Raw genomic sequence first — 26,164 nt, 5'->3', positions numbered from 1 at the left:
ATGTACTGCGAGAACCAGCTCCTGCCTCCTGCCCTGCTTCCGGTGAGCCAGCTCTACCAGAGGCAGGAGCACTGAATAGCAGCTGGCTCCTCAGGAGCAGGACAGGGAGCTGCATGTAGCCATCCATATGGGTAACCGATAAGCTCATGCTTATTGGCAGCCCGTTTACTAGGGATGTAAGAGTGTAGCTGTATAAAGACCCACTAAATCAAATGCTGAGTGGCCCTGTCGATGCAGGAACTCCTCAATTCATGAGGAGCAAGGGAAGTCGATGGGAACGTTTGCTCCCGTCAACCTCCTGCTGTGGAGACGGTGCTGATGATCGAATTAAGGTACGTTGACTCCAGTTACACAATAAATGTAGCTGAAGTTGCATATCTTAATTTGACCTTCCAGGTAAGTCTAGACAAGACTTCAGATGTTGTAGCTCTGTATTCATCAGTTATCGTAAGCTCATCTTGTTACCAACGTCAGTTTCACAGTGTTCCCAGAAATGGCAAACAGTGCCACATGGTGGCAAACTTTAATTTAAGAATTCTCAATAGATTCATTTTCCTAAACAAATCTGACCAGTTTTTACTTGAGGGAATAGTTCAGAGATCCTGCTTTGAAATCCCGAAACTGCTGAATCCTCTTTTCTTTCCCAGTCAAACAAACCTGAGTTCCAGGTGGTTTGACGTGTATGCTATAAAAGAAACTAGTCGTTAAAATCCAGCGTCTCACTTGCTCTTAGTGGGTACGGCAGACCTCAGGGATCTTTTTACAGAAGTTGAGGGAGGGTCATACCCTGATTGCTTTATCTAAAATGCTCTTTCTGACTTCCTCCATGCTGTGCCATTCCATTAGGTGGTATTTTTGCCTTCAGCCAGTCCTCACCAACTCAAATTATAGGCATCTGTCAAGCTACAGCAGAGTCAGCATTCTGCCACTCAGACCTGTCTAGATTGTCATCCGCAGTATGAATATTTTTTTCTTCTCCCTTCTTAATATGCTTGACTGACTTTCCTGAGAACAAATCCTGCCAGCTGCTTTGATAGGAGAAATTTTTCTTGGCAGAGGGAAGTAAATATTTCCGAGCCCCAGAGAACATGGCTTCTTATGTCAGTTTCCTTTACCCTCTCTGGAGTTTCTAATGAGCATTGGGATGGCTATAAGGAAAGTGTCTATTTATGAAGTGGTAACACAATTTGAAATCTTATGGCAGTGGTCCCCAACCTTTTGGGGCTGCCGCATGGCCGGGGGTGGTGCCCGCGCATGCGCTGGGCGCCTGGGGCCCAGGACACAAGAAAGGCTTGGGCCGGCCCTGGTCACTAGGCGGGCGCAGATAAATGCCCCAGCGGGCGCCATGGCGCCCGCGGGCACCGTGTTGGGAACCACTGTCTTATGGTTTTCTAAACACAGTAACTGGCATTTTTGCAGGGAACCAGTGTCAGACCCTCACAGAGTTTAATGGAAAGCGTTTTGGAAGAGTCATGTTGAATTCTGTTTAGCAGCTGGCCCTGCAAAGAGGTCGGGGTAGCTTATTCTCTTACCAAGTAATATGTGCATGTCCACCCCCAAATGTTTAATTTCTTCTGACAGTTGGAAGGGATAAGAATTATGGCGTAGCCAGGGATTTCTCTGGAAGTAGCTAATACAAGCAGTTTCAGAGCATTTTCAGAGACAGGTGCAAAACCGTGATCAACAATTCTGGAATAAATTGTCCCTAGTGGAAGTTTCTTCCTCAATCCCATTGGCTAATGATTGGTTGCAGGTTTATCAACCCTCTGGCTTCACGGTTTGAACCAATCTATAAGAGCATATGGCCTTCCAAACACAACCGTAGGGTCTCATTTTCCATATAAATCTTGTGTCCTCTTTGAATGCTGCTAGGTTTTTTGGTGGAAAATAAATGTTAGGCTATTTATGGGCTGAGTTTGGAGCCTCATGCCCAACCGAGTGGCATTTCTGTCTGTCCGTAACACAGTGATTTTTGAACCAGGTGTCTGATCAATTCCACCATTTCAGGGACTGTTCTAAGCTCCGGGGAACAGATGAGCCCTGTTAGTTTTGGTGAAAATCGGAAGACAGGAGGAGAGACGTGAGGAGCCTCTGGTATCTAGCTAAGCAGAGCAGTTTGAACCTCTTCTCTAGGAGAGGGGAAGGAGGAGAATAGAAATGCACACAGAGCCCCTGGCATTGGAGGAGATGGAGGGCATGCAGAGTCCCTGATGATGGAGGAGAAAGGGAGAACATTGTCTGCAGGGAGGGAAATTGGCAGAGCCCCAGTGCGTAGCAGAGAGGGGAATGGAGAGCACAAAGATGCAGCCCTGATGGGCCAAGGGAAAGGAAACACCCTAAGCCCCTGGCATTAAAGGGAGGGGTGGGAGATTACAGGGAATCCCTGAAATGGAGGGGCATGGCAACATGGCTCTCAGGAAGCTTGTGGGGAATGGAAGAAGCAATAGCAAGAAGCCCCTGGCATGAGCAGTGAACTTGGCCTGCAGAGTCAACAAAACGCGCAGCCTTCTAGTTATTCATCTTGAATTTGACCTTCCTAAAAGTGTAGGCCAGTGTGGTCACCGGGATTTTCCTTGTTTTCTATCTAGTTGCCTCTTGGGGCAGAGTCTTCCCTGTCAAAGCACCTCCACAGCTGCATCCAGGGCTGGGTTTACGGACTTTGTCTGGGTCAGCTGATTAATGATTGCCTCCTTTTTTGGGCAGGAGGTTGGTGCTTTCTGGGCCACTGAATCCAGTTCTGTGGCCACAGTTGTAGCCCTAGTATTGTGCCCTTACTGCCGACAACACAGTGAATTTAAACATCTTCTGGGTTTGTATTTGAGTGTTCTATGCTGAAAGATTATTCAACACCTGGTGTCTCCCCGCCCCACTCCAAAATGAATCTGTGGCAGGGTGTGAAAACAGAGCTAGAATCTTGTCCCCGAATCCATTCCAAACTGTCATTAAGACCCCTCCCACCCTTCCAGCGTGAGTTGGGGACTGAGGATGTATTCTGGCATATCGAGGTTATTCTGAGGCACAGTGTGAAGTTTGGGAACAGGGGATGTCTTGAGTTTTTCCTGTGGTTGATTTGTGATGTTACTTGTGACCTCTTGATACATCAGGGAGCAGCTTGATTTCTCCTGAGATGCTCTCTGGCCCTTCCTGTCACTTTCTTCAGCACAACTTGATACTATTTAGTGGATGTGACCAGCATAGATAGAGGAATGGAGCACCAACGGGGGCAACAAGTCACCAGAGTCGAGTAGGTAGACTATGCTCTTCAGAAAGCATGAAAACTCCTCGGCCCTCTCCAGTTTAATCTTTTTGCCTTTCTGATGTTGATATTTTTATGATGCTCCTTGAAAAGCTGTTGGGGTTTTACCCCTTAGTAGATAATGCTGCTGCTTTCAAAGCAGGCCCGCAAAACAGTTTTTGCTGCAGGTAGACTGTTCTTTTGCAAAGTCTCTGTAAACACAGCAAGAGCTATTCAAGGCACGTGTGAAGGTGGATTCTGTGAGAAATCAATGTCTCATAAAATAAATTATGATGATGTAATTCTTACTATTGCGCTTTACCCATCAGAAAAGGCAGGGTACTTGGCTTTCGTTCGGCTGAGCTCTCTGTTGGCGCATACCTAGGAGCTAAGTATCATCTAGACATTTCAAATACATTTCCATGGCATATTCTGAAGTTGTCTGGACCAATCGCTCTCCTTCACTCTGTTGTCTCCCATTCAACAGGGAACAGACTGTGCTTCCTCCATTCTCCATTCAGTGTGGGATGGGAGGGTTTCTGATAATGAAATAACTGAATGCTAACAGTAGCAGTAGCCCTTTGTGAAGTGCCTGCATAACATGGCTAGAATGGCTTGTTAGTCAGCCAAAGAGCATTGTGGATTAGAAAGTGAACAGGGTCACCAACTTTATCCCATGCCTCACGTGAATTGAGGAATGTTGCTAAGGTCATGGCAGCCAGTGTAGGGGTCTGCATACATACATGTAGCTTGCAGGATTGCAACCTAATGCTACAAAAAGACACTAATTTGATTTGATCAGGAAAGCTACAACAATGTGTTGTCAACAAGCAAATGGGCAGGCGGAAGGAGTGACGGTGGGGCTTATGGGTGTTCCAGAGACTTTATATTTGTTCTTTTTTCCCCAGAGGTGCTGAGCACCTACAATTCCATATAGTAGTGAGGCTTTCGGTGCTTAAAATGAGCCTGTGAGGCTTTGAGGTCTGACTGACTTAATTATTGGAAAACTGCAAGGTCTTGTTGCTGCAAATATTACATGCACCTCACTTAACAGTCTGTGCTTTTACTCTGTTTGCTAAAGAACAGGCACAAGCAATTAACCAGGTCTGCTCTGATTGTCTTGCTGACAGATGGAGACCTGTACTCCGTGCACAGAACAGGCATCTGCTGATGCCTTGTGGAAATTTTTTCTGCTGACCATTGTGCAGAACAGTTCTGCAGATAGTAGCACATTTTCATTTTTCTCACTATCCCACGGTCCTGGGAACAGTGGACTCTGTGCTGCTGAAGAGCTAAACTATGATGGAGTCCTACCTCTCTCTCTGACACATGCCAGTTTTATTACTGGAGACACACTTGAATGAAGGCAGGATCTTTGCTGCTTTTAATATTTTAGCTGCTTCCACTGTCATAATTCTTTGGCCTCACCATTCTTGCCTTAGCAGCTATGACGTCATAAAGTCTGGAGGACGAGGTCAGGTGAGGAACAAGCAGCAGGAACAGCCGAATGAATCGGGAATAAAAAATGTGTTAAGTCTTTGATGAGGGACTTTGTGTCATAATCTATAACAGCAGCATTCTCGTCTTTTTATCAGAGGATCAAAGCATTTTGCATACCCCAGGTCTAGCAACTGCTCTGTGGATTAGGTAGTTTTTTCTCTGGTTTTACATATTTCATTAGGGAAGCAGGAGGATAAGAACAGACACAGGAAGCCTCTGATCATGAAGAGTCCCGAAGTCACACAGAAGCAATGCCAGAATAGGAGCCAGGGACCTTGATTTCTAGTCCCTTGTTCTAACCACTAGATAATACTGCCCTCCCAGAGGTAGGAATGGAACCTAGGAGTACTGACCCCTAGTCATCTGTATGATTGGGTGGGTGTGTGTGTTGGTGTTGGTAGGGCCTTTCGTTGTTTAATTTTTGTGTCCTGTAGTGCTTTGCAGATCTGAACTGTTATTCCAGAGCTTTAGAAAGAACCCCAAATGCAAGATCTTTAATTAGCTCTCTAAAATACATAAGAAATGGCTTTGTCATACTTAGTATCTTAATGCAATGAAGCGCAACACGGGTTTTCTTTGAGGCTGTCCTTTGGCATACTTTAAAGCAGGCAGCTGATGGATTTCTTTAGGGATATAGGGGCCAAGGGCATTGTAGCTTTTTATCAGACACGATAAAAGATACATGTGTCTTGGGAGCTCCCCCAAGTTCCCGGAAAGAGCATCACTTAAAAGCAAGTTCAACCAGGCAGTAGTAAATCATTCTGGGAAGGAATTCACTTGCTTTTCTGGCTCTACCTGTCCAAAACAATCTGTCACCGTGACTTTGTACTCAGGAAAGTGACTGTGTAAAGATGACCTGATGAGATTCCATCTCTTTTTTGCTAATGACAGTTCAAATTAACTCAGCTTGCAAATCATCATAGAATCCTTCTAACTGTTGGTGCTGCCAAGTCCAGCTGGTTCCCAATGGCCCAACTGTTCTTTCTGCTTCTTTTAGCTTCCTTGCTAATCAAGGTTCTGCAATCAAATCAGCTCTGGCGCTCAGTTCGGTGCAAAACAGAATCCAGCTTGCTCTCTCAAAGCTCTGTGGCATCTGTAGGGCTAAGAAGGGCAGAAAACTTCTCGACAGTTGACTCAGTGGATTGGACTCTGTAGGGAGCAAAGAGGATGGTGGTCATCTTTCTAGCCGTAATCCCCACACTTGAAAAGCTCTGATAGAAGTACTTTGCCATCTTCTTTTCAGTGTATCCAGACATCCTACTGATACTCTGTGGATATTCCTTCTCCTCAAAATGGCCTTATATTGTGCTTCTGTTGTTTCACCACTGTTCAATCAAACCTCTTGTTCCTTCAAAGCAGTGGTTTTCAACCTGTGATCTGCAGACCTCCAGGTTCCCCCTGACTAAGATTTCCAAAGGGGTTGTACTTCATCAAGGTTCACAAATGGAAAAAAAGCTTGGAAACTGCTGCATTAAAGGAACCTGGTGCTGCAGCTCTCCCAGCTGTGTGGCTGAGTAGCTCTAGCATTACATAGGTATTGACACAACTCAGTTTGTAGCCACATCTGGAGACAACCCACTGGAGCAATGAAGCAGGCCTTCCACATCCTGAAATGTTAGTTTCAAGCTACTCCATTGGCATAAGCATATCCACTTACCTATTACCTGCCCCCACCTGCTCTTAGTAGTATTAAGATAATGTTACTGTGGGTTTTTTGTTTGTTGTTTTGTATCCTGCTGTCACCTGATTGCAGCTGTATTTCCTCTCCCTCTACAGGCTGTTGCTAAATCAGCCATAACTAGGGACATCTGATTGAAACTCTAGCTTGCTGCTCCAGCTATTGCAGGATGACTGTATAGAGACCACGGCTGAGTGTGCACTCTAGTAACTGCCAAATATGCATAGCACTGAGGGACCACCACAATTCCACCCTAAACAACAATGGTACTGTTTAGGAAAGTCTCCCACTAAGCAAACAGAGCTAACTTTAATCTATCTGATTCATCAGTCAGCAAATGTATTGTACATTGATTCAGGGGTAACCCTGGTAGGACAGATTCCATTGTGTGTGCTGTAGCCTAGCCAGAAAGTAGTCTGGTCTTAAGTCTTGGGCTGCACTTTTGCATTCAGCCAATGCAGCAGTACAGCTACGCACGTCCATGAGCACTTTGAATGTCTGCGTGGTTCTCCTGGGTTAGCATGTTAGAGTCCAGATTTGTTTGGAGAATGCTGTGGGACTCTCATCCGTTTCTCCACAGAGAGCGAATTCCTTCCTTTAATGTAAAACACTACCCCTGAGGAGGGGAAGGTCATTATTTATAATCCATAATTATTACCAGTCATGGGCCTAGCATAGGCCTCTGTCACAGATGAGAAACTGCCCACCTCGGTACAGGCTGTTGTTAATCAGGAGGCTATCACAAAAAACAGCAACAGCAGAACCTATTCTCTGCATTTGTTTAAACTGCTTCCCTTTATGGACTGCTGTGTGCTATTTAGCCCTGTCCTGCGATGGGATTGCCACTTGTGTCTTTGACAAGCCTTATTTGTATGCTTCTGTGGCCGGACTGGTGGCTGAGGGTTTGTTTGCGGTTTTATTTTTGTGCTCTTCTACTCCTCACTGCTGACCTTTTTTTTAGGGTGGTTCTTGGTTCACAATAATTAGAAGAGAAACACGTATGTCTCCTTTTTCCCCCACAAAATAAATGGTAAATGAAAGAGCTTTGCTTGTGTAAACCCTATCACTTACGGCCATCCCTGACTGTGCAAAGGAAAGTCCTGCTAAGGCAAATAGCTGAAAGGGCACTGTTGTTATGACCAGAAATCCATGAATTGTTGGTTACGCCAGTTCCCCAATGGGCTAACCACTTAGGAAAAAATAGAAAAAATGGAGCCATTTGTTAACCTCTGCGGGTCACAAGCTTTTGATCTGGTGTCCGTCACAAGGAAGTGGGTTTAGTAGAATGAGAATTTGTATTATAAGGATTTACTTGTAGCAGCAGTAAACATTTCTGTGCCATTTATAACTAACGCTTTTTGGTACTTTGATGTTGCAAATCCAAGAATAAAGTTCTTCATGTTGGGGTCTTTAAAGGAGCAAATTCCCTGCTGGCCATCCCTTGGCAGGGGAAAGGAATCTAAGAATTTCCAGCACCTCCCTTAATCCCCTTCCAGAATTCTAATAACATCTAGTTTCCTTCCATGTAGGAAACTAGATGCTATTTAGCAACTAGCCTACATGCTGCTGGGCTGCTCTCAGGCCACATGCACTAGAAAAATAAAGTGAGGTGGTGTAAACAAGGGGTTTCAGGGGAAAAACACAATGCAGGGTTTTGCCCTGTTCGGATACAAGCATTTGATTAGTAATTCCTAAAACATTAAGAATCATAACTTTGGTAGAGGTCCTATCAGGAGGGAATGATGGAAACCTACCATGCATTGGAAAAAAAGTAGTGGGGTGAAGGAGGCATTTCTTTCATACTGCCTTCCTGCCATTCGGAAACAGCCTGGGGGGAGAAAAGTGGCAAGAATGTTGGAGATGGATCCTGTGATGAAACACCCTGGGTACCTGTGGGTTTTTTTTTTTTTTTTTTTTTTTTTTTTTAAAAACAAGAGTTTGTCTATACAGTAACTCTGGGTTCCACCTCCAGAATTAATTTAAAACCGAGTCCTGTACAGAGCAGTCAAAGGACAGTTCGAGAGAGAGCAGACAGATGGACACAGACACACAGCTGCAGCTCAGGCAGGCATCAAGTCTTTACCTCCTTCACGTATGTTTCCTGCAAGTATTTCTTGAAGATGGCTGGGTTCTTCCAGAGTTCGGTCACCTGTGTTCGGGGGGGCTTTCAAAGTTCGGCTCTCCCAACAGGCTCTGAATGGACGACAGGATTGTCCAGACATTGTAGAATACAGCCCGCTTGTCCTGGAGGCTGTCCAGGCAGATGTACCTGCGTGTACCTGCATGTCCATGTTGGAATGGTAGCAGGGGGTGAGGCATTTGACAGTGGGGGCATTGTAGGGATACCCATTGGGAAACTCCAGGGAAAGCTTGTATTTCAGGTCCTCATACAGCGCCCCGGCAGTGCCATTGATGGTCCCAATCCATTTGAAGAGATTGTCCGACTTGGGGAAGGCAGAAATTCCTTTTTTCACCAGCCATCGTTCGCATCATCAGCTCCTGCTGCAGCCGGTTCCCTAGGGAGCTACAGGCAGTGCTGCTGCTGCTGGGCTGAATCCCCTTGCAGGCGGTGCGGTGGCAGGATCCGTGTTCTGCAAGGACCTGTAGTTGTGGGCAGGTTGCACTGCCTGTAGGAGTGATGAGGCACGGACCTGACACCTCATCTGCGGTGAAAGTTCTTTCAGTGCAGAGTTTGGTGGCTCTTCAGTCTTGCTGTAAGGCCTCTTTCTCTGGGAGGGGGTGGAAAATGGAAAGGGTGTTAGGAGTTGTTGGATGGGGTGAAGTTTTGATCAATGGCGACTTGATTAACACAACTGTGTAGGGTTTTTTTGGAATGGCAGGCCGGAGCTTGGCGCTCTGGATAGCGCTCGGGTTGAGAAGTAGCTCTGCTTCACCTGGCCTCATTGAACCTGAGGGATGAAATGCCTGTGCAAATCTAAGTGTCTCCGTCTCTAGCTGTGTTGATCCTCTGATGAGAGAGGCCAGGTGGGTGAGCTAGTGTCTTATTAAACTAGCTGCTGTTGGTGGAAGAGACAGGCTTTCGTACTTCACAGAGCTCTTCCTCTGGTCTAGAGGAAATAAGATATTACATCACCCACGTTGTGTCTTTTTTTTCTTCTCCCCCCATAGGTACTAGCTAGCCATGTCCGCTAAAGCTATCTCCGAGCAGACAGGGAAGGAGTTCCTGTACAAATACATCTGCACAGCCTCAGCTATTCAGAACCGCTTCAAGTATGCCAGAGTGACATCAGACACAGACTGGGATCGGCTGATCCAGGATCACCCCTGGCTCCTGACTGAGGTGAGCACAATGACTTGTCCTTCTGCAGTGCCGCTCGCTGGAGGATCTCTGAGTATTTTGCAAACACTAGCCTGTACATCGCTCTCCCAGTGAGGTGGGCAGCTGGAGTGGGAGGTTAGAAGATCTGTCTTCAAGGTCACTCAGTAAGTCTGACAGCTGGGTCTAGAGCTCCTGTCTGTGGACTGCTAATCCCTTGCTCTTGCATCTAAATTGTTCTCTAGTATGACTGCTGCCAAGATGGCAGTAAGGCAGAGCATTGCACGCAGGTTCTCTAGAGGTGATGCAGTGGCAGCCTGCATTGTAAAACTCTGCACTTTGACTGTGCTGTTGCGAAGCGTCGTTCTTGATAAGATCCATGCCAGGAAATAAGGGGGGGAAGGCTCCCAACAGGGCAGTGGAGCACCGAGAACTAATAAATGTGACTTCAGTGATGCTGGGTGTCAGAAGAGCCTGACCCTGGTGTTGGTTTGAGGGCTTGAATGACTGCTACTAAACAAACAAAAAAGTCAGCAGACCTATAATCTTGACGAGATGGGCCCACACTAGCAAAAAACTTGAAGGTGAGTAGTCACCTAGCTCCTACGCTCTAGGGATGTAAGTGAGTAATCGACTAGTATCAGAGGCAGCAGTGGGGAGGGAAACGGGAGCCGACTTAAAAGCTGATTTTCCCCTCCCCCCCCCCCAGCACCGTCTCTCTTGTGCACCTGTCCCCTCCTGCTGCAGCTGCCTCTATTGCTAGGGTTGCCAGGTGTTCGGTATTCAACTGGACAGTACGGTTTTGGGGCCCTCTGTCCAGTTTAAAAAGAATTCAGAAAATACCGGACATGTGTAATGTCCGGTATTTTCTGGTTTTTCAGCTGGGCACCCGACGGAAGCCTGGCGAGGGCGGGGGGAGTGACTGGGAGGCGGGGCGCAATCAGCGCTGGGAGCCTCTGGTTGCGTCTGACGTAGGAGTGATGCCTTGGGGAGGAAGAGAAGCCCGGTCTGTGCTCCTGAGCGCTGTTCAAGCACGTTATGGAGCCATAGCCGGACTCCCCGTGTTTCGCCGGGACCGTGCACGGGACAGACAGTGCTGTGGGATCTGCATGTGCCTGGGTCAGTCCCGCTCTCTGCTGGCCGATTCTTCCCCCACTACCCCGGCCAGCCCCCTTGCTCCCAGCCAGGCATGGAGTAGTGAGCACCTCATCAAGTTCCTTTCTCTGTTTGGCTCACATGGCTCCTTTCCAGATATTAATTACTTTCAGCTACTGGTTTGCAGAACATGTTCCATATTCATTTTCTTGTTGATTGATAGCACCTGTACAATAACTAATTAAATACTCACTGCTTAACTGTGTGAGTCAGCTGCTGGAAAATAGCAGCAGCATCTCTGAGGGATTTTCAGGAATCCTAAAGCAACTATGGGCAGCATCTATCCTTTCGTTGGGGTTGTTTGTTGAATTTCAGAAATGTCTGTGGATTTGCGGTCTTTGCCCTGCAAAGGGACACTGCTATCTCTGTTACAAGCTGCAGTGCTTTGTCATTGCTCTGTACCAGTGGCTCTCAACCTTTCCAGATTACTGTATCCTTTTCAGATCACTGATTTGTCTTGTGTGCCCTCAAGTTACACCTCACTTAAAAGCTGCTTGTTTACAAAATCAGACCTAAAATTCAAAATATCATAGTGCTTTTTTACTGAAAAATTGCGTACTTTCCATTTATGCCATATAATTATAAAATCAATTGGAATACAAATATTTTACTTTTATTTCAGTGTGTACTATATGGAGCAGAATGTACAAGTGATTGTATGAATTTTGTTTGTACAGACTTTGGTAGGGCTTTTTATGTAGCCTGTGATAAAACTAGGCAAATATCTAGATGAGTTATTGTACCCCCAGAAGATCTCTGGGATACATGTCACCCTGGTTGAGAACCACTGCTGTGTACCATAGATCACTGAAGCTATGTTCTGTACTGGGAGGCACAGCAGGGGTCTGACATTGAGCTATTGTTCTCAATTCAACTGAAATGTGATACCCGCCTTATCCCTGGCATAAGCAAATCTCATATGCAGAGTTTGTGGTGACAGTGAAGAAAAGAGTCATATTGGTGAGAAGTCAGATTGCATTTGCTTGCTTCTCTGGCATGCCGTATTTCTACTTTAGTAGCAATTTCTCCTTTATAAGCCTCTGCTCACCAGGGAAGCTTTAGTTAATGGTGCATTTTGCCGAAGAAGCAGTTTGCAAAACCACACGGTGAACGCTGTTCAGTGTGGATTCTCTGGGAAGGAGAACAGCTAAACATATCTTCTTTTGATAATCTCATTATAATCACAGCGGCACGCTCAAGTTTCATTCAAGGATCCAAAAGCACTCAACAAATTATATCCCTACACCCACTACTGACATATAACAACTCTGCAATGAATAAAAGACAGCTTTTAACCGCACAAAGCAACAAACTATATCAGTTCAAGACAGGGAGCTAGGATGAGTCCTGGTTCTAAAAGAAACAAGGGAAATCTTTTAGAATGTTACCACCCATTTGGAATTTAGTCCCGTTAAGTGTCTGACCGCAAACTCTTTGGAGTATTTTTGGGATCATGTTAATTTGGCTCATAACATAGTTGTGCAAATATGAGCCAAAATCCACATCAGTTTTCACTGCAAACCTGGAGGCTTCATCTGACTCTGTCCCTTGTGCCCACCTCCACCAGATTCTGCACTTCCCTGTACTGCAGCTGAATTTTAGCCCCAGCATTTGCCTAATAACCAATTCTGTGTTGGGTGCCAGCCAGTAGGTTAAACACATTCTTCTCCCAGGACACTTGCTACAGAGAATTTACTTAATTTCAAACTCGGTTTAATTATCTGCGGAGAATGTCTGATTCACCCAGAGTTTCTGATTCTGCTTTATCCTTCCACCCCTTGTGCCTGATGGTTTAGCGCTTGGTGGTGAAGCCGGATCAGCTAATAAAACGTCGTGGGAAGCTTGGATTAGTTGGCGTTAATCTTGACCTGAATCAGGTGAAGGCTTGGCTCAAACCACGTCTGGGACAAGAAACGACGGTAAGTCCCGAGCATTTTGGCCCAGGTTCTAATGGTAGGTGCACCAGTGAAGTGGTGAAAAGTCACTTGTCTTGCTCTGATCCTTTCATGCTATAAACTGCTTTAGTGGGCTTTAAGTGTGTATGTGCCAATTGCATGTTCCAAGGAAAGACAGAGAATATTCATTGAAGTGATGTTGATGTAAAACCAAGTGAGAAGAGAATCTGACCTGTATGCATCTACTGTTGACCATTGAGCACCATTTGGTAGCCTACTGATGGTACAGTTCAGTCGATTCACTACCCGTTATTTATGTCTATGTCAGTAGAAGAGTGTGGTGAATTCCTACTGGATCCTTGAGTCATTCGAATTCTGTCCCCACATAGCAGCTACAACTAGTATCTTCAAGAGCCAGCACTGCCTCCTGTTGGGGAAAGTTTCATCTTACTGGTGCCCAAAGTAGCTATAACAAGACTGGTCTAAAAGCAAAGCCATCAACTCATCCTTTCGTTGTTGCCAGACAGTGCATTAATCACTGTGTTTTGGCTGACAATGGAGTTTTATTCCAGTCCTCGTTTTAACTGGGATGCTTGTCTTGTAACTTTCATTCTCCTGGGAACACTCTGATAATGATAAAGACACCAGCTATCTCAGCCTCCACATCTTAGCAGTTGATGGAGTTGTGCTGCCTGGAGATTGCCAAGGCCTTGTAATTATTATGACTGATAGGCAGCTGGTGCTCTCACTGAGATGCACTTTGGGGACAGCAAAACCTGTCCTAAAAGATATTGTGAAATGGGGCAGGCATGTCCTGTGGGGCTGCCCCTGGGGAAACGAGGTGTTGACATAACTGCTGAAGCGAATGCAGTAGCCATGTCTGAATGAGTGGGCTCTGTGTGGCCTCATGACCCAGTATTTCTCTCTCACTCCCGTTTTCTTAAATGTGTTGAGCCTTTCAAGGTGCAAAATAAATAAATATATAATTCAAAGTAAAAATCCTTTTAAAAAGGGATTAAATCAGACCAAACATTTTGTTACCATAAAACAGGCCTTTCAGAAACCTGATTAATTATTCTCTCTTCATATACATTGCTCCCGCTCTGATGCACAAAGTAATGTGGAGGACTTGAGAAAGTGGGGGATGATAGCACTGGTAGACTGAGGCAGATTAGGCCAGTTTTAACCCAGGGTTTTGCAAGCTGTCTTACATCGCTCTGCCAGTGATCCTCCCATCTGTCCTGCAGCCTGCTGACCTCCCGGTCTCGGGAGCAGGAGCTGATCACTTCACTTTGCACCTGGTTTGGGGATTTGCACCACTGTCTGCTATTAAAGAACCCACCAAATTCATTTTACGTGATGAGCAGAGATGGCACTTGAAATGATACTTCCATGTGTGTGAACTGTGAACCAGGTGTGCCTGCTAGATCTCCCACTCCCTTCCATGATCACTAGTATTTATAACCTCCAGCGTGAGCCTCGGGGTCAAGTCTGCTTGTCCCGGCCTGGATTTGAGGCATGGTTCCTCCCAAGCCTGCTTTTCTGGGCTGATGTGGGGATATCTCATGGGTGTTGACTGCAGCCTGCCCTGTCTGAGCCCAGCCTCTCAGCTGGTGCCTGCGGCTGGGCAAATGGATCGCAGCCTCTGGTGGTTTTTGCTGTTCATCTGAAGCCAAGGCAGTTCCGGTGCCTTGGTGTGCCCTTGCCTGGGGCTGACAGCTCACATCAGTCTGAGGCAACAAAACCTGGCTGTTCATCCAATGACAGCCCTTTAGAAAATCAGCCATTAACTATGTCCAATGAGAAAATGTGGGTCCTTCCGCCACACCCTGGTGGTAACTCTATGGAATGTGTGTTAGTTACTGCAAGATTAAGGGAGGCCCAGTACATGCATCTAGTGTAGCACATAGTACAGGTTGTGAACCTCTCTGGTCCAGCAACATCTGTTGTTCAGCATGCTTTTAGAAAGCTGGATGTTCACTTCTCATGGGCTACGTCTACAGTGGCATGATTTTCCGAAAATGCTTTTAACGGAAAATTTTTCCGTTAAAAGCATTTTCGGAAAATCATGCCACTGTAAACGGAAAAGTTTTCCGTTAAAAGCATTTTCGGAAAACCGCGTCTAGATTGGCAGGATGCTTTTCCGCAAAAGCACTTTTTGCGGAAAAGCGTCCGTGGCCAATCTAGACGCGCTTTTCCGCAAAAAAGCCCCGATCGCCATTTTTGCGATCGGGGCTTTTTTGCGGAAAACAGTACTGTGCTGTTTACACTGGCCCTTTTGCACAAAAGTCTTTCGGAAAAAGACTTTTGCCCGAACGGGAGTAGCATAGTATTTCCGGAAAAGCACTGACGATCTTACATGAGATCGTCAGTACTTTTCCGGAAATTCAAGCGGCCAGTGTAGACAGCTGGCAAGCTTTTCCGGAAAAGCTGCTGACTTTCCGGAAAAACTTGCCAGTCTAGACACAGCCATGGTGTGTCCAAGTTTCCCTCAGTCTCATAAAGTTTATTTACAGCCACCAGCCCTGGCTCTGTGTTCTGTGCTTTAATTCTAAACTGTGATTTAGTTCTAATTTACCCGTAAATGTCTTCTAAGAGCCCAGTAAGCAGTGGGAGTGTTGGTCATGCTGCTAGATCTTACTGACCTCCCGGGGTTTAGTAGATTGTCTGGTTCAGCACCGGGCAGGGTGCTGGACTAGAGAGGTTCAACCCGTACTGTATTGAGTGGTGCCGTTTGGAAATATTCCACGCCTGGGGGGTGAAGCGGCAAACAGCTACTGCACTGCAGTTTGAGTGAGACACGGGCAGCCACCATTGGAAAAAGAGAAGGCAGGCCTCCTAGGTGATGTCAGTATGGTGTCCTGGATTGCCAGCTTTCCGGAGAACATAGACCAGGGAGAAGTGGGAGCCACTGAGTTCTGAGAGAGCTCCCTGAAGCTTGATGTGAGTGTTGAAGTGCCACAGACTAGCTCAGTGGCCTTCACAAGCAGCAATAATACTCTCTGCTTTCAGAAGGGTGGAGATCTTGGTTTCAGGAGGACACATTTCAACCAACGGAGATGGCTGGGTATTGTTTTGAGTCAGCGCAGCATTAAAGACATCCCGGAGCGTGTTTCTGCCATGTCAGAGGATCCCTGGATACTTGGGATGTTAAATATCCATTAATTGAACAGTTGATTAACCTCATGAATTCTTATTGGTTCCTCAACTATTCTATAGTCCCTGGGTCCAGGGCCAGCTGCCAGTGTGCTCCGCCTCAATCCCAGGGAGCCCCCTGCCAGTTTTAAAACCAGCTCCCCTTGTAGACCAGCTGCCTGTAGCCCTGTGCTGCTGCCTCCGATACAGAGAGGCAGCAGCCCCTGTCTGGGGGCATGAGTTCCCAGACCCGATGCGAGCTGCAACTGAGCCAGGCTGCCTGCCCACCTGATTCCTAATGCGCTTTAAATGCAGAGCTGCAGCGGGGGTAGCTTCCAGACCCAGTGCAAGCTGGGACTGAGCCAGGCTGCTAAATAATTTACTGGCGGGGGTAGTGGGGGGATGCGTGTAGTTGATTGCATTAACCAATAAGCTTTTGCTTATTGGTTAATTGACTACACTGTTACATCCCTAGTGGATACTGTGTGAAGTTTTAATGGTGTCTCTTTCTCTGCTGTCGACAGATCGCTAAAGCCACTGGCATCCTAAAGAACTTCCTGATCGAGCCCTTCGTCCCTCACAAGCAGGTTAGTATTGCAACTAAAACACAGGAGTGCTCCAGAATAATCCTGTTTGGCCCAGACTGACTGACTGGCTCTTAGGAGTGGGGAAGGCAGGCACTTGTGTGTGTCATAAAGGTGGCAACACTGGCGCACATTGTCCCTGAGAACTGTGAGTAATAGAGAGCTTTAGAATCTTAGCACGGAGACAGTGATTTACAGCGGCACTGGCTGCTTTTCTTCCCCGCCAGGAGGAAATCCTGCCACAATAAAGGTCACGTGGGAACAAGCAATAAATTATTCCTCCAGTCTGGTGCCTGTCAAGCAGGTGGAAGAAAGAGTGCTGAAGTGAGACCGCTTATGTGGGATTGAAGGGGACGTAGCTACCGCGTAATCTTCCCTGCCTTAGTCTGTACTTTCAGCATCTGAAATGGAGGCTCCCTCTCTGTGCCCAGCTGAGGGTTACGCTGGTGCTTTAACAGGCATCGGAAGCCTGTACTTCAGATGTTTAAAATGGGAGCAGATTGCAAATGACCAGGTCCCGGGATTGAACTGGGCATGTGACCTGCTGGGACCTGATCTTTCTACAGATTGCCCCTCCAAGAGCAGCCATGCAACAGTCTGTAGATTTCCCTGGGCCGTGTGAAGGGCATCTCTGCGGGGCACCAATTATTCCTGGGTTGGGTTTTTCAGTGAGTTAGCTAAAATTCCAGGGGTACCCAAGTTAAGCGGTGCCATTGCTGGGAGAGACTTACTGGTGAATGTCCATCCCCTGATCTGTGCCACAGGAAGAAGAGTTCTACATGTGCATCTATGCGGCCCGTGAAGGGGATTATGTGCTCTTCCACCATCAAGGGGGCATGGATGTGGGAGATGTTGATGCCAAAGCTCAGAAGCTGTTGGTGAGGGTGGACGAAAAGCTCACTGCATCTGATGTGAAAAAACACCTCTTGGTGCACGTGCTGGAGGAGAAGAAAGAGTAAGCGGGGATATAATTCTATGTCTGATATGCCCCAGTGCCACTGTTCTGTGTGCCAATTTTCCTTCCCATAAGCGCTCACATTTCAGTGGGGTTGACCCCCATGTGCACCGCATCCCAAACAATCTAAATTCCTTGGGATTGTCTGTTTCCTGTTTGAGCTGCAAAAGGCATAATTTTACCACCAGCCTGCAGCCCAAGGAGAGCACTTTCCCCCATCATTCTTTAAGCAAGTGCAGGACAATTCCTGGAGTTGGATTGCTGTATCTCGCAGGGCTTGTAAAACTTCTTGAACCCAGTGCAGGTTGGACCTCCCAGGTCCAGTGCTCTTGGGACCTGACCAGTCCTGAATGAGGGAGTTTGCCAGACCAAGGCTGGTAAAGTCCGTCCCTCGGCTGATGGACTCTGGGCAATCCCAGGGTCCATCAGAAAGGTCATGCCTGCCCTCAGTCACAGGGCTCTGCTGCCTTGGGGCTACAGGGACCAGGGTTCCACCACTCCAGGGTCCGTTGCCCTGGGACTGCCAGGGCCATCACTGCGCCTACAGGCCCGGGACTGCTGGGACAGTGAGGTGCTGCTGCTCCCAGGGGAGCTGCCCTGGCCACTGGGTTCCTAGGGCTCTCTGGTCCAGAGGTTCTCTGGTCCAGCAACATCTGTGCTCTGGATGTTGCTGGACCGGAGTGTTCCAGACAAGAGAGGTTCAACTTGTAGTTGCTGTCTGACTATGAAACTGCGATTCCTTGTCCTTAGTAAGCTTCTTGAGATTTTGTCACCTGACTTGATATTTAAAAGCTTATTTCAGATTGATCTGCACAGTTCAAAACTATTCCACATCTAGTTAAAGAAGTTGCAGGTAGCTAATCTTGTTGTTCATTGTTTGCCAATAAAATAATTGCTGATGGCCTTTTGAGATGCCCCTCGTGAGGCTCTTAGATCCACTATTGTTTACACTAATCTTTCCTTTTTCTAGCTAATGCAGAGGGGCTGCAAAAATATTTATAGTTGGGGTGCTGAGTGCCACTATACCAAACTGTAAACCCTGTACATAATGGAAACCACTGCAAGCTAGGGGATGCTGCAGCACCCTTTCCCCTCCCCCTGACCATCCCTAGTTCCAGGACCTGTAAGCTAATGGGTCTTAAAGATTAGTTCTGACTAAAGCTGCACATCTGACAAAAAGAGACTCGACTTCTTAATGAGATGAGGCTAGATGGAAACATCAGATGAAGACAGTCTTGAGACAATAACGTTTTCTCTGCATTTTTTTAAATTGGGGCTTTAATTAAATTGAGTCATCCATGTCCTGGCCTCTGAGTCATCCTCCAGATAGCTTCTCGTGGAAATGAATGAGAGTGAAAGAAACTGATGTGAGGTAGCTTTTCCACTGACGAAGATTCTACAGGAATTAAGACGGGCTCTGGTATGTCAGTTATGTGCCTACCTGCTCTAATGAATTTGTCTATTTTTGTGCAGTGTCCTGGCTAGCTTCATATCCGGCCTTTTCAACCTTTATGAAGATTTGTATTTCACATACCTGGAGATAAATCCACTAGGTAACTCTGGCTTGGGGAGAGGGTAAAAGAATCACTGCATGATTTGTTTGTTTTTTAACAGTGATATTTTGTTACTATCTAAGTAAAAGTGATAGAAAAATGTTCACATGTTTTCTAAGAGTAGATAATTATGTACCTTTTAAAAATACAGACTGGATACTGCATGTGTTAGTTTCTCGCAGTATAATTGGCTGAGGCACATAGAAAGTTTTGTTGAGTGAATCTTAGGGAAATTCGGAGTCCTACACGGGAAGAAACCTGATCATTTTCAGATGTGTCTAGTGATGTAATTGGCTTGGTTTGGCCGTAGAATAAATATTGTGAATGGCTTAAGGAAAGCAATGGAAAGATCCCTGCCTGGTCAATTCCATGCAAGCAGGCTGCCATTTTCGCACAGGTTTTTAAAATTCTCTCTGGTAGATTTTGGCGTACCAGTGTGTGCAACTAATGGGTAACTTGCACCCACCAGAGTGCATCAAACACAACCACAATTCTTGTGGTATCCATTGTGCCATAGATACTGAAATTAGACACCCCCCCCCTGCCAAATAGTGGGACATAGAAGGTATAGGCCGTAGGATGGCTCTCTGTATAGACATGACCTGCACCAAAAGTCAGCAAATATAAAGAAAAAACAAGCCACTATTCCTACTCTAGAAAGCATCACAAAATATCCAGTTGTTAGGATGTACAAGCAAAAGACTAACGCTGGTGTATCTCTAATACAGTCGTGACTAAAGATGGCGTCTATGTTCTGGATTTGGCTGCGAAGATTGACGCTACGGCCGACTACGTCTGCAAAGTGAAATGGGGGGATGTGGACTTCCCCCCACCCTTTGGCAGGGAGGCTTATCCAGAGGCAAGTAAAGAATCCACCATTCCATAATTCTCAGTTAACAAGAAACTCTTCTCCATAGACGTAGGTCAGTGTGTACATGATGGAGATGGGGCTTTTTCTCTATGCAGTCCCATCACCATGGTTCATGTTGCTGACAAAGCTGACTGGGTATTAGACCTGGCCCATACTCCTGGTCAGGGCTCGACAAATCGCGGCGAGATCTACTTGCCAGCCCTGCACTGTGCATGCGCCAGACCGGCACTGTGCATGCGTGCATCGCCGGTGAACGGGGCAACCGGCTGAAATCTACTCGCCATCAGCAAGTAGAAACAGTGATTTGTCGAGCCCTGCTCATGGTAGTACTTACATTGTTACTCACATAATGCCAGCAATGGTACTATGAGCTGTTGCTGTTTTTTATCATTACATGGATCTTCCTTGGGCTCCTCTTCTTCTCTCTCATTTAGAATTTTTACCTTATTCACTGGAGGATCAAATTTAACCACATTGAATTAAATGGCAGGTACACTACTGTGTGTGGTGGCTTCTGGTTTAATACTGTGCAAATGTTCTCTTTATTGGAAGGGCAGCCCCGGCCATGTTAGTTAACCATAGCTCTTTGCTATGCCATATGATGCTGATGGTGCTTTTAGGGTTGATGGTCATTAAGCATTTCTGTTTATAACCCGCCCCGACACACACTTAGGACTTATAACTCGTAAAATCTCTGTCTGGGCTGAAGACTAATGCGTTAATCCAAGAAGAGAATTTTCCTTTTAAGAGACTTTGAAATAAAATTGTTACATCTGAAACCTGTTGCTGGCCTGTAAAGTCAAGAACAAAAACATATATACATCAGATAGGATTTTTAAAGTACATTAGGAATGCAAATTTCATTGGAGGCTAACGGAATTCATGTTCCGAAGTTACTTAGGTGCTTCTACAAATCCCACCCATATAGAAAAGCTTCCAGCAGCATCAGAAATCGCTGGGTATGTTGCACTCTCCCTAGTCATGCAAAAACTTCTTTCAGATGCTTGGCCTGGCACGTCTGGAGTACTTGCCTGTTGTTCAGACCATTCGTTTTAATAACCAGAATGGTGCTAAAATTAGGAACAGTTTTTTTGACGTGTGGCCAAGAAATCCATTTAGATATTTCCCTGCCGCGTAGCTTGCTGGGTGCCAACACTTAACTCAATTTGTTCTCTAATGGATTGGTTTAATCATCCACCTTCAAGTGACTCTGAACGTTATTGCATCTCTCTGTTCTTTGAGAATGTAAATGAACTCCCATTACGGCACACTGCATGCCTGCCTGTTGTGATGGTAAAAGAACACAGTGATGGCTCTTAATGATTAGATCTCTGGCAGCAGCTTAGTTGGAAAGTTTCTAATCAAGGCTATGTCTAGACTAGAGGCTTTTTGCGCAAGAAGTTTTTTTTGGAAGAGATGTTCCGAAAAAACAGAAGTGATGCACTTTTTCAAAAGACAGCGTCCAGACTGCGTGGATGTTATCTCGCATGTAAGCAGTGATTGCTATGGACAGAAATGGCCACCAGACCACCTGTGCTTTTTCCTCTTCCCTCTTCTTCCAAAAAAAGTCTCTTTTCCCTGTCCACATCCGCCTTTTTGCAAAAGAGCTCTTTTGCAAAAAGGCTTCTTCCTCGTAGAATGAGGAATACAAATTGCACAAAAACCCCTTTGTTCTTTTGATTTACTGTTAAAAGAACGCGCTTGAAGTGTGGACATAACTCAGGTTTTGTCGGGAAAACGGCTGTTTTTCCAACAAAACTCTGTAGACTAGACCTACCCCAAGGGTGTTGGTACCAACCTTCCACTACTTTACATCAGCAGAGAGATTTTGCACATACTGGAGGTCAGCGTAAAGTATTGTTTGGGGAAACTTGCAGTTGAGGTCTGGGAGGATATGGAACCCAGGAGTGTCCAAAATTGGTCACTGGCAGTAAGGATGTTAAATCTTGGTTAATTGAATAGTTGATTAACCTCAGAATTCTTATCGGTTACTTGACTATTCTGTAGTCCCTGGGGGGTGGGGCCGGCAGGCAGTGCACTCTGGCCCTGCTCCGAAGGAGCCCCTTGCCACCCGATGCTGCTGCATCTCTATCTAAGGCAGCAGCGTGGGTTGCCGGGAGAGAGCTGGTCCATGAGGGGAGCCATTTAAAAATCCGCTCCCCTTGCAGATTGGCTACCTGCAACCCTGTGCTGCTGCCTCTGATACAGAGGCAGCAGTGTGGGGTGGCAGCAGCCCTTATACAGGGGGGCAGTGTGTGTCTGAGCTTCCAGACGCATCGCAAGCTAGGACTGAGCCAGGCTGCCTGCCAGCCAGCCAGCTAAAAAATGTACTGGCAAGGAGCTGGGGCGGGGGATGGGGGGAGGGATGCGTGTAGTCTACAGCATTAACCTATAAGCTTTTGCTTATTGGTTAATCAACTACACTATTACATACCTAATGTAAAGGGCAGCAAAGTAAAATTCCCATCTTGAAGGGACAGAGCAGATCCTGACCGAAATTTAAATCGCAGTGCCCAAACTGGTTCTGTGTGACATTCCCAAAGACTCTTTACTACTGATGGGTGATCTTAACTCCTGCTTTGTCAAGAAGAACATGCTATCTATCCAGTGACAGAATGACAGTGGAGATGTTTGATGGTTGGGGTTGATCGTTTTCACAAGCAGGAGCTTTAATTGGTTTCACATTGGTCAATGGTGAGCTCTGTTACCCTGTGGTGTTGGACCTCTAGGGAAGTGGTGTAAGCACCATCTCTCAGAACATTCTAAAACTGAATTGGACAAAACCCAGGAGATTGTATGGTAGAGTACAGCCTTGCCCTGCCTCTTAGAGGATGGGGTAAGATTAAACTGAACGCATCTCGTTCACTTCTGATTTCCAGGCGTCTAGATAGAAATACAAAAAAAGGGTGTTGCCACAGTAGCAGTAGCCAGGTGTCCAACAAGAATTAAAAGGCACCAGAACGTATGTGGTGGGACTGTCTTTGCAAAAGTCTGAGCACCCGCAATTACAGTTGAAGTCCAGGTGAGCAGCAAGGGCTCAGCACCTCTGGAAATCAGGGCCAGTATCGCTAACCCCGCTTGCTCCACAAGAATAGTGCAGTCACCCACCCAAAAAGGGGCAAGGGGGACTTTCAAAACATTTGTGCTTCTCTCTCTGCAGGAGGCCTACATTGCTGATCTGGATGCGAAGAGTGGAGCCAGCTTGAAATTAACTCTTCTCAACCCCAAGGGAAGGATCTGGACCATGGTGGCTGGAGGAGGGGCATCAGTGGTCTATAGGTACCAAGCACATGTTTCTATACAGGATAGGGAATCAGTGTTGCCTGTAAGCTGTGCACTTGGGAGAGATTCAAATGCCACCCAGCTGATTAGCAGAGCACCCACAGCCGGCAGCATTTGTTTCTACTGGTGGTGCACATCCACACATGCTTCAGTGCAAAGAACATTTATTCTGCACATGGATGGAAAAAACTAAGGGAACATTGCAGAGAATTCTAACCCCAGAGAGCTACCAGTGGAAAACACCTGATGATGCAGCTTTTGGAGAAGGGTCTTTTCCTAGTGCAGCAGCTCCCAAGCCATGTGTGTCTGAGAGCAGGGTTGACTAGTAAACAAGAATTCTGTTGCATCAGAAATGTTTGCAAGAGACTGCAGAATACCCAGTAGCCCCCTAGTCGGGTCATACTTTTGGGATGTGGGAAACGCACGCTTAAGCGTCCGGTCTGCCGGAGTGAGATGAGAGCATTAAAGCTGGGTCTCCAACACACAAATGAGTGCCTAACCCCATCCTATTGGCTGTTCTGGGGCATATATCTCTCTGTCTCTCTCTCTGTCTCTCTAACAGAAAATCCCCCTGCACACAAGATACCTTCCTGACAAAAACAGACACATTTCATTGAAACCAAAATGTTGTGTGGAATGAACATTTTCCAATGACAAAAGTTTAGTTGAAAAATTTCTAATCAGCTGTATTTGGATCCTGTTTGATCCAGGACCAGCTACCATATGGCACCCCCTTTTAGGGTGCGATATGTTTGTGTCCTTGTCACAGTACTGAATACAGCTTAATTCTGGGAGGTGGGTAAGTCTGTGAAGTATGCTATAAACGGTGCTCCCAGGCAAGGAATCCGTCTTAAAGGATACTCTCCTCCCCGTGGTCTACTTCTAAAACTCACTTCACAGCTGCAGCTTGGAGAATGCAGTCTTGGCTGAAGCAATCGCTAGCTTGCTTCCCAGATTTGGCTAAGGAGCTTCTAGCACCTGCTAGGCTCCTTCTGACCTTTGCCTGGTTGGGAAGTACATTTTCTCTGTGGTTTGACCACGAAGAAGCCAGCTGAATGTTATGTTTAAGGCAGTGACTCCATGGCTGTCTTGGGTTTATTTTGTTCTGTCTACCATCCTCACATCTCAGAGGACTTCCCCTCTCCTCTGGGAAATATATTTGGGTATGCATCATGAGGAAAGCATCTTTGCTTTCAAGAAATAGCCTGGCCACTCTAACTCCTTTGGAGCACCACTTCTCCCCTGGCTCCTTCCACCTGAGTGTTGGTTAAGTTTATTACGGCCTGTGAAGTCTTTGAAGAATATTTAGCACTTCTGAGATATCTTGTCTGTCTTGCAGTGATACCATTTGTGACCTGGGCGGTGTAAATGAACTGGCAAACTATGGGGAATACTCTGGAGCCCCTAGTGAGCAGCAGACCTACGACTACGCTAAGACCATTCTCTCCCTCATGACTCGGGAGAAGCACCCGGAGGGTAAGAAAGGGCAGCTGGGATTTGGACTCTAGAGTCTGCAGTCAGATCTGTTATAGGAACTTGTCCAGACCAGTTGAAGGAGCCTAGCTATCTAGCATGTGTCCGCTTAGATCTGTCCATTGTTTTGGCAATGATCATGTTTGGATGTCTGAATAGCTTACTGAGCTTTGACGTAGCCTCCCAAAGCAAGTAACAGAAGCTCCATCATGTGAGATGATCAAAACATTAGCATATTACTGTGGCCTGTTAGGATGAATGACTGGCATTTCTGGGTTTCCCCCACAAAAGTCAGAGATGACAAATACCAGTAGCTTTAGAATGGTACATGAGACGAGTGGACTATCGGCTCTTATCAGAAAACTTGTTGCTCGGCTGTTGCAGGCACAAATCCCACTTATCAAACCTCTCCCAGACTCTGGCTAGCCCTTCTGTACAGAGCTGTGGCTAGCAGCCAGAACTGAGAGGCCCTGTAACTGTCTGTCACCTCCTAGGCAGTTTCCCATTAAGAGCATGTTGAGCCCAGGTTCTAACAGCTGTTTGTGATTCTCCTCTTTTTCCCAAAGGCAAAATCCTGATAATTGGAGGCAGCATTGCTAACTTCACCAACGTGGCAGCCACCTTCAAGGTAGCATATGATTCTGCAACCCCAGGAAATGTATCGTGTTGGGTATCAACTCTACACAGCCATGCTCCCAACTGGTCTCCTTTTGGGCAGTCTCAGCAGAGAGACTTAGGACTGAGTGAATTTCCCTCTACTCCACATTCACTGTCTATCTGGGCCAGGGAGGGAAGCTGCATGATGTGATTCTTGCATTGCTGAGGCAGAACTATTTCCATGAGCACTTAAGTCACTCTGGAAAGTTTGCACTGCTGCACAGAGGACCCGGGTGTGATGCCTAGTCTCTCATTCCCTGGGCTGGCAGGGGTTCAGAGTTAATGCTCTGCACCATAGCGCATTAGACTCTAGCTCAAACCCAAAGGCAACACACATGGGGGGGCAAGAAGGGCCATGTGTACCCCAATCGCCATGGATGGGGGCAGGGCAGGGGCTGGTGCCTGCAGCATGAATCCAGTCCCTTCCACCACACCCTTGCCCCCTGCACTCACCGGCAGGGGAGGTGGAGCAAGGTGGCCCCACCGCTTTGCTGGGAAGCAGAGCAATGCAGCAGCCAGGGGAGCAAAGCAGCTGTGCCACCTTATTCCGCTTCCCCTGCTACTACTAGTGAGTGGTGGGAAGGGAAGGGGGCAGACCCCTGCTAGTCCCTCGGTCATCTCAGTTGGGGGAAGAGGTGGGATGGGGGGTGGAGCAAGGACGGGGAGAGGCAGAGCCTAAGCGGAGGGGGGTTGTCCTGGCTCTTCCCCAGGTGGAGGGGTCAGATGGCCAGTCGCTTCCCAGTTCCCCCTGGCCAGTCGCTTCTGTTCAGACCCCAGTCTTTTGGGCCCCAGCATAGCCAGGGCTCCACAGAAACAAACCTTATGGGAAGGTGTTCAAAAGTGCCTCCTTCTGGCCAGTTATGAAGAGTCTCTGATGGACTCTGATCCAATGCAGCAGTGATGGTGGTTTCAAA

At 46.7% G+C, this 26,164-nt stretch overlaps 1 protein-coding gene and 1 pseudogene across 5 annotated transcripts in view; one reads left to right on the top strand and one right to left on the bottom strand.

Annotated features, from left to right (window-relative positions):
- Window positions 1–26,164, top strand: part of ACLY (ATP citrate lyase) — a 64,046-nt gene that overhangs the window by 11,898 nt on the left and 25,984 nt on the right. For all 5 annotated transcript variants that reach the window (XM_075911562.2, XM_075911564.2, XM_075911560.2 and 2 more), the window contains 9 exons: window positions 9,543–9,714; window positions 12,642–12,764; window positions 16,400–16,462; window positions 17,224–17,414; window positions 18,888–18,967; window positions 19,696–19,826; window positions 22,999–23,117; window positions 24,460–24,596; window positions 25,160–25,221. In XM_075911562.2, coding sequence (XP_075767677.2) covers window positions 9,556–9,714; window positions 12,642–12,764; window positions 16,400–16,462; window positions 17,224–17,414; window positions 18,888–18,967; window positions 19,696–19,826; window positions 22,999–23,117; window positions 24,460–24,596; window positions 25,160–25,221 — 1,065 coding nt within the window. In that variant the 5' untranslated portion in view covers window positions 9,543–9,555. The remainder of the gene's footprint in view (window positions 1–9,542; window positions 9,715–12,641; window positions 12,765–16,399; window positions 16,463–17,223; window positions 17,415–18,887; window positions 18,968–19,695; window positions 19,827–22,998; window positions 23,118–24,459; window positions 24,597–25,159; window positions 25,222–26,164) is intronic.
- Window positions 8,485–9,317, bottom strand: LOC149521302 (ubiquitin-conjugating enzyme E2 C pseudogene; annotated as a pseudogene).

This window comes from Pelodiscus sinensis, chromosome 29, assembly GCF_052426305.1.
Source record: "Pelodiscus sinensis isolate ZL-2025 chromosome 29, ASM5242630v1, whole genome shotgun sequence".
Lineage (NCBI taxonomy): Eukaryota > Metazoa > Chordata > Testudines > Trionychidae > Pelodiscus > Pelodiscus sinensis.
This window is presented reverse-complemented; position numbering and strand designations above follow the sequence as displayed.